We start from the raw sequence: 16,412 nt of genomic DNA on the forward strand, positions 1-16,412 counted from the left end.
TGGTGCGTGTAGCACAGATGGGAAGAGAAATCACATAAATAACTTAAATCGACTGATAAGTTCAAAATTCCCTTTAGCCCCGGCCAGGTGTCTCGGTGGGTTGGAGCGTCGTCCCGTAAACCGACAGGTCGCGGGTTCAGTTCCTGGTCAGGGCAGAGACCAGGGTGCGGCTCAGTCCCAGGCGGGGCCCACGCAGGAGGCAGCCGGTCGATGTCTCTCTCTCTTTACAATCAATAAGCATTGGCTCAGGTGAGGATAAAAACAATTTTCAACAATTCATTTTAAAGAAATCTCTCTTCCGATGCCTTCTCTTAACTGCTGTAGTGAAATCGAGAGGTTGAGGACTAAAACCCTCTTCCCATCCGCCCCTTCTTTCTGCCGGAGGTGACGATGCCCCATCATGTGACTCCCGGTGTCTGTCGCCTCGTTAGGGGTGCTCTTCCCCGTCACCCTCTCCTGCTGTCCCCGCCCCCTCTGAGACAGACAGGCAGGCAGGCACACGTGTGTGCGGTGCATACATGTTAGATCGTGCATGTTCTGTATTTGGTGACTTGTTTGTCATTACCCTTCATTCTGAAGGACAGCGTAGTTTTCACAGTATCACACGGGACTCTCTTTCTTTTCCTTTTTCCTTTTTCTCTTTTCCTCACAGAAATACACAGGAAGCCATAACATAAAAATACCTGGTTTGGTTTCTGGTGCTGACAGGCTCGCTCACATGGCTCCAGCTAGTTCCGTGTGTAGTGTGTGCCAGCGAGGAGCAGAGAGAGTGGGGGTGTCCTCAGGACCCAGCAGGTGTCCCCCCCACACACGTCCCAGCGCTGTCCCTGAACTCAGACATGGAGTGTGTCGCTCACCAGAACTGGGAAGAGACCGAGAATCAGGCCTCTGTGGTGAAATTGTAAGAACCCTTCAGGAGTCACGCAGACGGGCCTGGCTTTGCCCTCTGGCCACACAAGACTCTGCAGAGCCCGCCTTGCCCTCTGCCCTTCCGCCCGAGGGGGAATGTCAGGAATGTGCCGGCTTGTGTTTCAGGGCCGCCTGGACGGGTCAGCAAGACGCTCGGGGGTCCCGGCGGCGGCCACACCGAAAGGGTGAGGGGGCCAGGAATGCGACAGGCAGACCAAACATGCAAACACACTTTCCAGGGTTGGCATGTGCCATGCGGGAGTTTAGGGGGCGTTGTATGCTTTTTGTCGTGCCCCTCATGTGAAGAAGAAAACCGCCTTCTCCAGTGTTACCAGAGGCGATGTGTTTGGGGCAGGAAAGTGAAGAATCCCTACTCAGCTGGAACAGTGCGCACAGTGGGTTTCCTCCGACCGGGGCTGCGGGGGGCAGATTGTGTTTGGTGTCGTGGGTTTGGTGACTCAGGAAGGTCACCCAAAATGTGGTGGCCGTCCCTTGGGTGGCCTTGGGTTCTGAGGACCACAGATGTGACCACTGCGTGACATGTCCCAGCTCCAAGGGCTGCTCACCGAATGGTGCAGGCACTAACGTAGCTTGTCTTGGTCAGTGGTTACTTGCAAGAGGCCTCTGTGTGAAGCTGATACCATTTGTTTTTTCTGTAACTTCCTGTGAGACCGAAAAGCGCCCAAACTATTTTTTTTTCAAGTGAGCATACAAATTCTCTCTCTGTTTCCTGTACGAGTCAGCTGACGCTCTGCCTCCTGTCTCACGAGGTGGCCTGTTGGTCAGCAGTGGCGTCAGGCAGAAAGTGATGGCCAGGCCCACCCATCGCCAAAACTGGGGGGAACGCCCTCTCCGAGGGGGGTTTTGGACAGACGCAAAGCCCTGGGTGTGCGGTTCTCTCTCTTCTAGGACCTCAGTTGGTGTAGGACACCCCCAAATTGAGCAGGGGACCTGCAGGCGCGTCCTGCCTGCCCCGGGTCTCCTGGCCCGGCCATCACCGGGAGCGTTCAGTCCGTTCCCCCAGCAGGTGCTGGCCCCACAGTGCTTCTAAGAGCCCCCGAGGCCCTGGAGGGAGGCCCGGTCTACGGGACAGGGAGACGCCGGAACGCGGAGAGTGTCCAGAGGAAGGACTCGGGGGCCACGCTTATCATCGGGTTTCAGCCTCCTGTGTTTTGTTTCACTTCGGTGCCGTTTCACCAGCAAAACTTCCAAGAAACCACGTGTGTGGGGCACAGCGCAGCCCCTTCCTGGAGAAGAGAAGGTCCCGTTTGGCCCGTCCCCGTGGGTGGTGGCCCCCCGACGGGCCCTCCGACCCGCCGAGCGGCCGGTCAGGCAGAGGGCACAGTTCTCATTTTCACCAGTCGGTTATTGACTTGGATGTTTCGAATATGTTGGCTGCCTCCTCGTGGTGTAAGGTCCATTATTCTCCATTACTGTCTTAACTGGATCGCCGTCAACTTCAGCCGGTCTGCCGGACCGCGGAGCATCACCCGGCGAGAAATCTCTAGTGCGAAATTTTACAAACCTCTTCTGACACGTTCGGTCCGTCACAGCCCCTTCTTTTTATGTATTTCAGTTTCATTTTTCCCTTTATTGAAATAGTAAAGCATAATAAGCCCAAAATGATGCTTATTTTCTTCCATCTCCAATATTAAAATGACCACACAAAAATTAGGCAATGTTGGTAAGTTTTTTAAATGCACGTGGATATGCACACCTGTCACTATAAAATCTAACATTGTTTTGAATGTAGTCAAAGAAAACTAAGGGCCACAGGAGCCCCCTTACAGGAAAAACCGGACCGGCTTCTTGGCCAACCGGATAACGACAGGTGAGAGACATTGTCCTGCCCGCAGGCACACAGGTGGCGGCGGCGTGTGGACGTCGATGTAACGACGTTAACTCTTCTTCGGAATATTCCGTCGGCGGAGTCGGAGGCAGAGAAGGGAACTAACGGCAGGTTTTCCGGTCTGTCCCTCGCAGAGCCCACCTTCCACTTCGGGGAGGCCGCGTACTCCGTGGACGAGAGCGCGGGCTGCGTGGAGGTGCGGGTGTGGAGGCGAGGCCCCGACCTGTCCGGGGCCTCCAGCGTCACCCTGAGCTCCCAGAAGACCGACCCTCCGTCTGCCAGCGGTGAGCGCTCCCCTCTCCGCTCTGTTCGACCTGCCCAGACGCGACTTTAAAACCAGAATCCCTCCCCTGGTAAAGTAGTCGGACGGGATGGATTTTCCCCTGAAGTTACCACGGTGTGGGAGAGAGCCAAGCAAACACGCTTTGGGGCCCTGAGTCAGAGGTTCGGTCAGACACACGTTGGTCAGAGACTCAATCCAAGGCCTGGTTTGCACGGATTTGTCCTCCGCACCAGGCAAAGCCGACGTCGTTCCGTGTTACGACATCGCACACGCAGGATTCGCCGGCTGGCCGGCTTCCCAAAAACCTGACGGCCTTGAAGGGTCAGGCGGGCGTGCCCCTCCAGCCCGGCTCCTGCCTCGGTTGTACTGCACGTCCAGAGGCTTTCCCCACCTCGTTATTCAAGCCACCCCGGCTGACACGTGTCTGCCTTTGACGCTGGAATCGACTTCTCCAAAAAGTTGATGGTAGCCTTCAGGGCAAGCCCAGGATTCGAAGTTTCTTTTTTTCCTTCTCAGTCCCCGACAACACAGACTCCGTCCTGTGGCAGCCGCACACTCACACGCACATCGGGCGTGCCTTACACACTCGTCGCGCACAGCAAGCAGGGGCCCTCCCGTTGCACAAGTCGCCCCTGAGTTTTAACTTTTTCACTGCAGTGGAACCAGCTTTGCATGGAGTCAGCGTCCAACAAGCATTTGTTCCAGTTAGTTGTTTTATTAGAGAAAATTCAAATCAAAGAAAGACAGGGATGAGAATGAAGGTGAAGAAGCAGAGGGGGGAAAATATAAGAGGGACCACAAGGGAGTCAGATACAGAGATTCTAAAAATGAGTGGCACGTACAACATTCAAATACAGTGCACACTCGGAGGTAAAGCTAATACCAAGTGGGTGTTAGAAGTCATGAAAACAGAAAAGCAATGACATTGAAGGACATCCCTCCCCCTAAGTCTCTGTGGATGTAGCACCTGAAGATTAGAAGAAAGTCTGGTTTTTAACTACGTTAGACGTAAATGGGCATGTTAACACTGGGTAGGTAGCCTGCGGTCTGAAGACTGCTGAGCCAAAGACCAGAGCCCAAATATGTCCTTGAGAATGAGGGACTGGTCCCCGAACGGGGGCGCCAGTGGCTGGGGAGCTGGGACAGATGGTCCTTGTGCCGCTCGAACCGGCCGCCCTGAGTAAGACGTTCTCCGGGGGCTCCCACAGAGAGACGCAGGGGTTCAACTAACGCGCACAAAGTTTGAAGGAATGTGTTTCTTTCATATATAATTTATAATCATCACACTTGGTGGATATACTGACGCTTAGACCTGATTTTGTCAGCTCCATTTCAGAACCCCCAAATAAAGGTGGAGAAACTGTAGGACACAAGGCAGAAATCACCAAAACTAAAGTGACGCGGCGGACACGGAGAAAGCGGGCTCAGACGCTGATCCCGGGCGGACCAGCTCGGTGCCCACCGCAGACGCGAGTCTTCCGCGCTGCACTCGATGAGCGTTCTGTAGTGTTATGTTGTGCTTCCTTTTTTGGAAGAATTCCAAATGTGCCCTTGTGAACTGCTGACCCTGTGTGAGTCCCTCAGCCCCAATGACTCTCCTGTCACTGTCGTAGCCGGAACGGACTACGTGGGAATCAGCCGTCACTTGGACTTCGCGCCCGGCGTCAGCGTGCAGACGGTCCGCGTCGTCATTCTGGACGACCTGGGGCAGCCGGTGCTGGAGGGAGTCGAGACCTTCGAGCTGGTGCTTCGCATGCCCCTGCACGGCGCCGTCGGCGAGCCCGGCAAGGCCACCGTCGCCATCAACGACTCCGTCTCGGACCGTGAGTGTCTGCTCGTCGGCGATAAGTGGCACAATAAGCTCGGGTTTAAGTAAATGTCGAGTAAAGAAATGAACGCAGGCGTCCGTGCCTGTGTTAGTCCCCCAGAGCTGCCAGGTCTGTGGACTCAGAAATAGCTGCGTTGTCATTCTGTGTCACCAAAGAGTCGGGGGAGGGAGGGCACAGAGTAAGAATCAATAATATTGGAGGTCACAGCAAGTGAGCACTTTTTTTTTAAGATTTATTTATTTACTTATTTATTTTTAGAGAGGGTAGGAGGAGAGGGAGAGAAACATCAAGGTGTAGTTGCCTCTCGTACGCCCCCTACTGGGAACCTGGCCTGCAACCCAGGCCTGTGCCCGGACTGGGGATCGAACCATGGACCCTTCAGTTCAAAGGCCCACCCTCAATCCACTGAGCCACACCAGCCAGGACGAACACTTTGTGATTAAAAAAGAACCCCCTCGTCACGGACGAGTGGAAGCACTCGGGGCCACGCACACCCCCGATGGTTCCCTGCGGCAGCCGGTGTGGCGTTCCGAGACGGCCAGCTGCGGGCCTGCGGCCTGCCCTCTAGCACGTCCCCCGAGGGGGTCCGCCTGGCCTTCTGTGCACTTATCTTGACGTGTCTGAGCAGCCTCACACCGGCCGGTCTCCGGGAGACCCGGGGTTCACTGACGTGGCATAGCTGTCCCCGGAGCGTCTCGGGTGTGTGTGTAACGTTACGCTCGTTGTCAGCCTCCGAAACTCGGTCTGGGGAAACTGTGCCTGTGGTGCTGGGCACAGTCCCGAGTGGTGTTCACGTCAAGAACTTCGAGTCCGGGCTGGTATTGGCTGCTTGTTGGAGTGCCCTCCCACTGACTGAGAGGCCATGGGTTCAATTCCCGTTCTGGGCACGAACCCAAGTTGTGGATTCGGCCCCCACTCGGGGCACGTTTGGGAAGTAGCCAGTCGACGTTTCTCTCTCACATCGATGTCTGCCTGTCTCTCCTCCCTCCTCTCACGCAAAGCCATGAAAAATGTGCTCAGGTGAGATTAAAAATAAAAAATTCTGAGCAGCTCATGATGAAGTGACACATACGGGGGAAAAAACCCTCAAACATCGGCTTTTTCCTTCTGAGCCTCGCACGGCCTCCCCTCCTCCGACCGGCAGAGCCAAGTTTCCAGGACCAGGAGCTCACAGCCCTTCCAGGGCAGCTGGCGGCTCACGGCCAGAGCCCGGGCGACGGGGGGACGCGGGCTCCCGGGGCTCTCGCGCCTGTTGCATTGCTCTTCCCACGGAACCGTGTCTCTGGACACACGTGTCATGGGGGCCCCCACGGTGCGACATTCCCTTGTTTCCGCAGTGCCTCGGATGCAGTTCCAGGAACGAGAACTCACCGTGGACGAGAGCGCGGGGCAGGTGGTGGCGACCGTGCGCCGGACGGGGGACCTGCGACGCCGCTCCTCCGTGCGCTGCTACTCGCGCCAGGGCTCCGCGCAGGTGATGGCGGACTTCGAGGAGCGCCCCAACACAGACAGCTCCCTCGTCACCTTCCTGCCCGGTGCGTGCGAGCCTGAAATGTTTACTGGAATCGGAGTAAGCCAAGATTTGGTGGTTAGAGACATCAGAGACATATCAGAGGGGTTTTTAAAAGATTTTATTTCTTTATTTTAGAGAGAGGGGAAGAAGGGAGAAAAGAAAACACCCATGTGTGGTTGCCTCTCGAGCGCCCCCTACTGGGGACCTGGGCCTGTGCCCTGACTGGGAATTGAACCGGCGACCCTTTGGTTCTCAGGCTGGTGCTCAATCCACTGAGCCACAGCAACCAGGGCGGGACATGTCAATTCTTTGCTTCCATAAGCCTATGATGTAATTCTGTGTGCACCGAATGATAACAAGAGGAGGTGGGTGGTGGCAGGTCGAATGAGCCTCGTTTCTGGTTTCTGTATCGACGTGCTGCTTGGTTTACAGTGCTGTGTCGTGTGTTTATTCAAAAGGTATCGGGGGGGGGGTGTAGGTAGACCCCCAACGCCAGGAGATGCTCAAGGTTCAGAAATGGAAAGGAACAAGTGTCAGGTCTTTCATGTGTATCACAGCCCTAACACAGAGGATCGTTTGATCCAGTAAAATTGTCCTAGAAACTAGCACTGCAGCCGAACTAACAGTGACCGGCCTGCAGAGGTGGCTGAACGAGACAAGTCGGCATTGGCTCTGTGTTCCTCGTTTTCTGAGACCCGTGGCCGACGTTAGAGAAAGCCCCGTACAGGGCGCAGCCTGTCGTGGCAGGGAATCCACATTAGTTGTTCATTCATCGAATACTCACCGAAGGCTCATTGCCCGATGCTGCTGCCCGGCTGTGGGTGCAACAAGGGGAAGGCCACACCCTCCCCGCTTGGTGCTTCGATTCCAGTCACAGGCGCATCTTTGGGCCTCTGGGCTGTGACTGACCTGCTGTCCCCACGGTTCCAGGCGAGACCAAAAAGCCCTGCGTCCTCACGCTGGTGGATGACCAACTGCACGAGGACACGGAGGAGCTCCGGCTGGTCCTCGGCAGCCCGCGCGGCGACTCGCCCTTCGGGGCTGCGGTGGGCGAGCAGAACGAGACCCTGATAAGGATCGTCGACGACGCCGACCGTAAGGACTCGTCTCTCGTGCTCGGCTCTGAGCTGGGGGCTGAAACCCTTCCAGGTCACGGTTTCGGGTGGCCTAGAAAACTGCCCCCTCTCTTCGACTAGGCTTTAAAGGGGTTGAGAAATAAGAAAGAGACCAAGTGAAATAGGGAATGAAGGAAACCATTAAAACGAAGTGGACGTTGAAGGATGCAGTTCCCCGGTCGCTCATAACCTCCTCCAGGCCCTGACACCCCCGGGAGCAGGTGGTCCCGGGCCAGCGGCGTCCTCCCTCCCCTCCGAGTCCCCAAACTGCCTGGCACGTGGGGGGGCCCGGAGAGCACACCCCCTGGGGGCCGGTCGTGAGGGGCTGGGGGGCCGCGCCGAGGAGTCCCTAACACGCGTGCGCTCCGGCCGCTCCGGGCGAGGAGGCTAGAGGAGGCCGGGGCGTGAGGGAAGCTCAGCTCCCGCAGGAGAGAAAATGGGGGCGGAGAAGCGGCACCGTCCCCTGACAATTTCATTCGTCCCCATTTCCCTCGACTGTAGAGACTGTCATCAAATTCGGAGAAACCAAGTTCAGCGTCCGTGAACCTAAAGAGCCCGGGCAGTCGGCGGTGGTGAGGGTCCCAGTGGTTCGCCAGGGAGACGCCTCAAGGGTCTCCGTCGTGAGGGTCCACACCAAGGACGGCTCGGCCACCTCCGGGGAGGACTACCTGCCCGTGTCCGAAGGTACGGCAGCTCGGGCCGGGCTCCCGGGGGCTCGTCCCACGGGGCCCTGGGAGACCAGTGAGAAACATCCAGTTGGAACTGAAATTCAAATACGCACGCTCCTGTACATTATCTCCTTCAGGAAAGCAGAAACGGTGGCGTCTGCCAGGACGGTCCCCTTTTGACTCGGAAGGGGCGTGGGTTTGGGCGCAGGGGGTTGGAGCAGATGTGGTAGGTGGCTTCCGGTTCCCGCCTTCACCTGGAAACTGGATACTAAGTAACGACTCCCCTGACACTGTTACACTGAGAACGCAGCGGGGCACAGATGCTCGCCTGGCTTAGTTTAAGGGACACCCACAGTGTAAGCTGCGAGCTGGAAAACTCTGTGCTAACGGCGAGCAGAGGAGGCGAGGTAGAATACGAACCACAGAGACCATGGAGTCCGGGGCCTCAGGGACCCGCTGCGGACACCTCCCTCCGTCTCTCTTCTTCCAGTGCCTGCACCAGTTCACCCCTGACCTGAGCCAGTAATGACGATAAGTCAGTCAGGGCCTTTCTCTCTCTCCCACCCCTCCCCCGGTCGTTTGCCAACAGAACAGATATAAACTGACGTCCCAAACGTGGTTCGTGAAGTGCTGGGAGTTCTCCTCACCCACTCGGCGTCCAGTTCCTGCCTCACGACCCACAGCCACAGTCCCTGATGTGTGGGGAGTGGAACCATGAAAATGGTCCTGAACCAGAAAGTCTGTTCTCTGCTGGGCGGAGAAAACCAAAGGAAAACCCAAGCAGTTACAGCTCAGCTGCCTGTTGCAGGCAGAAAAGTTCAAAAGGAGTAAAAAATGGGTACTTTCCTGTGAAAGCTGCTGATTTTTAAGTGTCAGGAACTGTTTTTAATGCAGTATTGCAGAGACGAAAACAAACACATTGGGGACCAGACATGGGCAGCTGCAGCTGCTTTCGTCCAGGGGACCAGACTCGGGGGCCCCGTTGAGACCTGAGGAGTCGCAGATGCAAAGAACTTGCTGCTGCTGGTGCGGGAAAGGGCTGTGTCCAGAACAATCTTGTTTATCTTTCTAAGATTTTATTTATTTATTTTTAGAGAAGGGGGAAGGGAAGGAGAAAGAGAGGGAGAGGAATATCTATGTGTGGTTGCCTCTTGCCCGCCCCCTACTGGGGACCTGGCCTGCAACCCAGGCCTGTGCCCTGACTGGGAATCGAACCGGCAACCCTTTTGATTTGCAGGTTTGCACTCAATCCACTGAGCCACACCAGCCAGGGCAGAAACAGAACCAATTTTAAAGATGAGTCTGGCTTACTAGCTCAATTTTTTAAGAACTTTTTGATAACTGGCAATTAGAAAGTAGAAGTAGGGAAATAAAAACACGTTAGAGACACATTCTCTCCCGCCCCGTTTGGAAGGACTCACAATTTAGAACCGCGACAGTTGAATTGCAACGAGAGCGGAAGCGGCGACCGCTGTCCCCTCTGACCGGAACGACTGTGGGTTATCGTCTTTATTTTCTCCTCGGAGCCCATTTCTCAAAACAGGTAGTAAGGCCACAAAGTGGTTTACCCACGTTTCGTAGTACAGTCAGCCGCTCCTTCATGTGTTTGATAAACATCCATGGAATTTTAGAATTTTCAGAATTTTAAAATGAATACTTAAAAAGGATTCGCAGAATTGGGTTTAATTTTCCAAGACAGTGGAGCAGGTCTTTCTAGTGAGATGAGGAGGGACCGGGACGAGAGAAAATGCCACTGACATTCATCTTAAAAATGTTTTAAGTTTCCAAGATTAACACACAGAAGCCCATATAATTTGGTATGTGGGTAAAATCTCGATTTTGTAGCCAGCCTTCCAGATACGCACACTGGGAGCACTGCTCACATTCGCTGATACCGGCGTGCACGCTCACCAGCTCACGTCCTGTCAGTTCAGAAATTCCAGGGCACGCGCCAGGTTCTCTGGTTACACCCCCGTCCGAGGGAGGGGGGCTGTCCATCCCGTAACTCGGCACTTTTCGAACTGAGGTCCAACAAGCACATTGAGCAGTTCGTGAGTACATTTTCCTCCTGGATAAACCAGACTGGAATAGAAAATATTAGAGCGTAATGCATGTAGTAAGAATAAGCAGCTTTTTAAAGTTCTGTGTTGCCTTTTATTCAAACGCACACTCGTAGGCTGGTCCACATTGCAGCCTGTGCTTCTCGCTGTCGAAGGAGCCCAACAAAAACTTCTCGTGTTCGTACGTAACAGATTGACTGGTTGTGCACTTGCAGAGGTGGAGTTTAAGGAGGGGGAGACCCAGCATGTTGTGGAAATCGAAGTCATCTTCGACGGGGTGCGAGAGATGCGGGAGGCCTTCACCGTCCACCTGCAACCGGATGAGAATATGGTGGCAGAGACGCAGGTGAGCAATCCAAATTCATGGAGACTCAGGTGAGCAATCCAAGGCAGGCACAAATTCATGGAGACGCAGGTGAGCAGTCCAGTGCAGGCACAAATTCATGGAGACGCAGGTGAGCAATCCAGTGCAGGCACAAATTCATGGAGATGCAGGTGAGCGATCGGTGCAGGCACAAATTCATGGAGACGCAGGTGAGCGATCAGTGCAGGCACAAATTCATGGAGATGCGGGTGAGCGATCGGTGCAGGTGTGAGCTCACAGCCAGCAGCCCACCAGGGCAGCCGCCTCCGAGCCTCCCACGAGGCCTCTACACAGCATCCGAAGATGCCCGTTACCCCTTCTGACTCCTAAATAAATTTTGCTCCTATTGGGTTATAATCAAGAAAGTCCTGTCTTTCTTTGAAAACTCCTGTTTGCAGAAACTCAAGGACTGGAGTCGCCGAGCCCTGCATCTGTCCCCGTCCCTTCCCTGGGTCAGTCGGGAACAACAGGGTTTAGGATTCGTCTCTGGAAGCCCTGGCTGGTGTGGCTCAGTGGAGTGAGCACTGGCCTGCAAACCAAAAGGGCACCGGTTTGATCCCCACTCAGGGCACATGTGTGGGTTGTGAGCCAGGTCCCTAGTTGGGGTGGGCAAGGATTCATCTCTGGAGAGAAAGCAGCCCCTCGGCCACAGCTGAGAAAACACATCTTCACCCGAGAGGGAGCTGGCTAATCGCGAACCCCACCTCGTCGACCTCATTTTGTTAAATCTGTGTCCAGAGCCGCAGTGGCCAGCACGGTCTCCGTGTATTTAATTCATATGGTGTCAGCAACCAGAGCTTCTTCCAGATGAACATAGTTTCCACAGATTTTCAACCTTTACACCTAAAATAGTTTTTAAAGCTAAACAGTTTTAGGAACAGGCCAATGTGTTAGTGTCTGCACTTAAATTTACTCTATTTCTTCTATTACTTGTTTCACTGTTAGTAGGAGCTCAAACCAGGGAGATTTTTCCCCCAAACTATTGATTATCGTTTCCCGATTTTCACTGTTTGGTGGTATTTCTGCTGCAGTGCCTTGCTGTTCCTTAAAGTCGTATTTGAGACTCAAGGATGGGCAGAACGTCTTTTTCTGAGCCTTGATCACATGAAAATGAGTCTTACTGACTCCATAAAAGTAACAAATGAGTTGTTATTTCTACGGAGCATAAAGTAAAGGAACAGAGACTCCCCTGAATCACGTCAAGTACTAAGAGCTCCGTCTAAGGATCCGCCTGTAAACACGGGTGTGGAGACGACGCCCGTCGGGCTCTGGGAGGTCACTCGGGAGCTAAGGCACGTTGATCGGCCAGGTGCTCCGGTCCCCTGACCAGTGGCACGTGGCCCGAGGTTCCTGTCCTGTCAGGGCCCGGCGCCTCCAGCAGCCGCTGCCCACCCACAGCCATGCAGCCCCCACGACCTCCGGGGCCCACCTTCTCTGTGGGGTCTGCGCACCTCCCTCCCGCCATCCACTCCGCCTCGTCTGTGGGTCGTCAGCTCACAGCAGAGTGAGCTGCTGTCCTCCCAGTCAAGGGAGACAACCAGAGCCCCGGTTCCTCGTGGGCCACTGGCCAACCCAGGCCGCCCTGGGCTCGGGGACAGTCCCCTGGTGCCAGCAGACAGGGCCACGGGGCGGGACCCGGGGGCACAGACTGCAGGGGGCCCGTCACCCCACAGGGGCCCTGTGGGCGACAATCCTGTCCCCCAAAGATGTGGCCTTGCCGGGCGTCAGGGCATCTCCCTGTGCGGCCGACGCGTCCAGAGCCCCGCGTCCCCGTGGTCACAGGCCATCCCCCTCCGGCAGGTGACCAAAGCCATCGTGTACATAGAGGAGGCGAACAGCATGGCAGACGTCACCTTCCCTTCGGTCCCTCGAGTGGTGTCCCTGCTGACCTACGACGACGCCTCCAGAGCCAGGGACGGCGCCGGCCCCGCGTCGGGCTACCCCGTGGTCTGCGTCACGGTGAGCAGGGCGGGGCCCGGGCCAGAGTCTCCAGGGTTTCGGTGGCTGCGGCCCCAGCGGCCCAGCCTGGCGTCGGCGTGAAGAAGTGAAGTGGGGGGAACGGCCCGGCTCCGACTCCGGGGGTGGGGGCTCCTCGTCCCTCCTCGCTGCGGCGAAGGCGCCCCGGCTGGGGTGTGCACAGCGTGCCGTCGCGTGTTGTCTCCGGTCACGGCATGTCATCACATGTCACGGCGTGTCATCACGTGTCATGCTGTCACTGTGTGTCATGCATTGTCACAGGGTCATGGCATGGCATTGTGTGTTGTCTCAGTGTGCCATCATGCGCTGCCTCCGGATCCCACCGTGTGTTGTCATGTGTCCTCTCAGTGTCATCGCATGTCACCACATGTCATAGTGCCACCACATGCCACAGGGCCTCAGAGTGTGTCCTCACGCGCTGTCCCTGAGGGAACCGAGGGTGGAACTCCTCACTCCAGGGAGTAAAAGACACAGAGGAGGAAAGTGTGCGAGAACCGCCCACGCGGCCCCGGGCGGGAACGTCCCGTGTGCGAGGGCGGCCACCGCGGGCAGGAGCGGCCGCACCGCCAGCCGCGTCTGGAAGAACAGCCCCAAACGGCGTGTGTGTGTCGTCGTCACGCGCCTGTTCGCCTGCTCTAAACGTGGGCCGCTGTGAGCGGACCCCGGGGCCCCTTCCCTCTCCTGTCACCACAGCCCTGGGTCAGGACCCGCGTGGAACAGGCTCGCGGTAAATGTGCGTTGGGTTAACGGGCCAGAAATCGGAGCGTGGAGCCGAGTTGCGGAGAGAGGTGGCTGCAGGCTCCTTCGGGGCGTCGGGGGCCGGGCCGGAGGAGCAGGGCGGGGTGGGCACGGGAGCGGGGTGGGCACGGGAGCGGGGTGGGCACGGGAGTGGGGCGGGCAGCAGCGTGCACTCCGAGAGAGCGGCCCCAGTCGGGGAGGCGGGAGGGAGCAGCTGAAGGAACTCGGGGAAGAAGAATCGACCGGGTTCACTGACCCTCCCGTGGGGGGGGGGGCAAGACGAGGGACCAGGGGAGGGAAGGGCAGGAAAGGGGCAGAGACTCCCCCTCCCTCCGTCACACGGTCCACTCCGAGGGTCCCAGGTGAGGAAGCGAAGAACACCACTTTCCTCGAGTTACAGCAGAAACAAGCCTCCAGCAGCTTCAAGTTCAGGGTCAGGGCCCACGAAGGCCACCCCGGCCCTCTGTCCCCCCAGGCCTGCAACCCGAAATACCCCGACTACGACCGCACGGCCTCCATCTGCGCGAGTGAGAACATCAACGACACGCTGACCCTCTACCGGTGGCTGAGCAGCGCGCCCGTGGGTGCCGACGGCGTGGCCAGCCCCCTGCGAGAAGTGGACTTCGACACATACTTCACGTCCACGAAGACCATCACCTTGGACTCCATCTACTTCCAGCCCGGCTCCAGGCTGCAGTGCGCGGCCCGCGCGGTGAGCGCTGACGGCAGCGAGGGCCTGGAGCTGCTGAGCCCGACCGTGACCGTCAGCAGAGAGGACGGTGAGGCCCCCGGTGCCGGGCGGTGGCGTAAATGTCTGATCTCTGGTTACGAGTCTTTCAAATACCCCCTGTGTTCCATATTACGCTCTCTAAGTACTTAAAAATGTCATCATTTAAAAAAAAATATTCATTAGAAAGCAAAAATGTATTCACTCCACACTTTTAAATTGCCTGTCATGCACCAGAGTTGTGGCTGGTGTATAAGTGCTTTATGCTGCAACTAAAAAAATAAATGGCCCTGGCTGCTGCGGCTCGGGGTGTTGGAGCGTCATCCCATAACCCAGATGGTCGTGGGTTCGATCCCCACTCCAGACAGGGACAAGAAGCAGCCGATCGGTGTCTGTCTCCCTGTCGTTGTCCCTGCCATGCCCGCTCTCTAAAATCAGTGGGCATGTGCTCGGGTGAGGTTTTAAAACAATTAAACAATGCTTTAAAAGGGGCCCTCCCGATAATAAAACAGCCCAGGTGCTGAGGCCTGCCTCTGATTTCATTCCTATCCAATGAGCACCTGTTTCCTGGGTTTTCTGTGCAGCTAGAAAGGAAATCATGTATTCCTAGATGTCTTGACATTGTGATTTAATATCTTGGTCTCTTCCATGACATGAAAATGAAAACCTCAAAATTCTTTCAAAGCAGCCCTGGCTGGTGTAGCTCAGTGGATTTGGGCCTGCGAACCAGATGATCGCGGTTCGATTCCCAGTCAGTTGGGTTGCAGGCCAGTTGCCAGAAGGGGACACAGGAGAGGCAACCACACACTGATATTTGTCTCCCTCTCTCCTTCCCCTCTAAAAATAAATGAATAAAATCTGTAAAAAAAAATTTTTTTAAAGCAAACACATCCAAATTCTTGAGGGTCACAGGGTATGGGGGAGAGAGAATGGTAAAGAGTCACAGTTTATAATACACTGTAAGAAATTACATGTATACAGAATACTCTACTGATTCTACAGAGACTTGAGTTTTAAAAATGAGCACATGTCTGGTTTTATCAGCTCATAACTAAGTATATGTTATGACTAGTGATAAGTGTATTATTCTAGAGCAAACATCAAATTCACTGAGATTACACTTCTTTTCTGTTGACTTTCCATCATCCTCACTGTGTCTGTTCGTACTTCATGTTAAAATGATTTGGGGACACGCTCCGACCTACACTGTTTGGCACCTATTAAGTCCTGTTTTCCTCAAACTTCCTACACGCCGTGGTCTCCTGCTCCCTAACACTGTCTCCTCTCAGCAACACCTCAGTCCGGAGAGAATAGTAAAGTTACAGAGAAATAATAGTGCCCATCTTAAAACTGTCCTTTATGTTTTCCACTGTCTACTTTTAACACAAATATGTCCCTTTCTAGGCCTTTGTCAGCCCCGGGTGCCAGGGACAGTGGGGGCGGAGCCGTTCTCCGCGAAGCTGCGCTACGTGGGCGCCGAAGACCCCGAGCACGCGAACCTCGTGCAGCTCACGGTGACGCTGCCGCACACGGACGGTGGGTGCCTGGGGCGCACAAATCCCGGACGGGGTCCGGCTCCGCGTCGGCCGGTCCGTTTCACGGACGCCCCTGAACAGCCGAGCAGGCAGCGGGCCTGGGGCTTCAGGTCTTTCTGCTTCGTCCAAACGTTCCTGCTTTCCGGCTGCCCGTGTGTTAAAATCGGACAGTGTAGCTGTCCGATTCATTCCCTAAAATGAGGTCGATGTGACTCGTGCCCAAGCGCAGTGGAGGGAAGCCTTGGCCATGTGCTGGCTTTCACGGACGAGCACAAACGGGCCTTCAAAACTCTTGAACTTGCACTTGCCGCAAAGTGTTTTGGGCCGGCCCTGGTCTTCAGTGCATCTTCGCTGTTTCGCAGCTGGGGTTCGAGAAGCTCCCCCAGCAAAGTAAAATTAAAAATGCAACTACCGAGATTGCACTGGGTGCCCCTTTCCTCCGGGTGGGGAGGTGCGGCCGGAATTGGGGAGTCGATACCTTTGCCCCGAACACCGAAGACATTTTCGAGTTGTGTTCTACTCGGTTCACTTTTACACCAGAAGAAAATCGTTCAGTTACTTGGCTGTGGGTTACGTTGTAAGTCGCTGAGGGAGAGGAGATGGGCGTTACGAGGTGGAGCTGTGTCCGTTCTTTACGAACCCGAGTCTGTGTGTGTTGGGGCGGGGCCTCGGCTGACCGGAACCTACCCCTCTTCACAGCACCACGCTGGGGCCACGACTGACCACTTGTCTGGGTTGACCTTGGACATGGACCCTGGGGTGAAAAGAGCCGAGGACAAACCCACCGCGCAAAACCAGGCCTACAGAAGCCAAGCGCGAGGGTGGAGGGGTCGAGGGATAGCTCG

At 55.8% G+C, this 16,412-nt stretch overlaps 1 protein-coding gene across 2 annotated transcripts in view; it reads left to right on the plus strand.

Moving 5' to 3' along the window:
• The window catches only part of FREM2 (FRAS1 related extracellular matrix 2), a 101,024-nt gene that overhangs the window by 72,103 nt on the left and 12,509 nt on the right, over positions 1–16,412 (plus strand). For both annotated transcript variants that reach the window (XM_053665564.1, XM_053665565.1), the window contains exons 7-15: positions 2,893–3,042; positions 4,655–4,864; positions 6,208–6,405; positions 7,314–7,478; positions 8,000–8,182; positions 10,442–10,572; positions 12,391–12,549; positions 13,781–14,084; positions 15,437–15,568. In XM_053665564.1, coding sequence (XP_053521539.1) covers positions 2,893–3,042; positions 4,655–4,864; positions 6,208–6,405; positions 7,314–7,478; positions 8,000–8,182; positions 10,442–10,572; positions 12,391–12,549; positions 13,781–14,084; positions 15,437–15,568 — 1,632 coding nt within the window. The remainder of the gene's footprint in view (positions 1–2,892; positions 3,043–4,654; positions 4,865–6,207; positions 6,406–7,313; positions 7,479–7,999; positions 8,183–10,441; positions 10,573–12,390; positions 12,550–13,780; positions 14,085–15,436; positions 15,569–16,412) is intronic.

Source organism: Artibeus jamaicensis, unplaced genomic scaffold (assembly GCF_021234435.1).
Source record: "Artibeus jamaicensis isolate MK-2021 breed Jamaican fruit bat unplaced genomic scaffold, CSHL_Jam_final contig_415, whole genome shotgun sequence".
Taxonomy (NCBI): domain Eukaryota; kingdom Metazoa; phylum Chordata; class Mammalia; order Chiroptera; family Phyllostomidae; genus Artibeus; species Artibeus jamaicensis.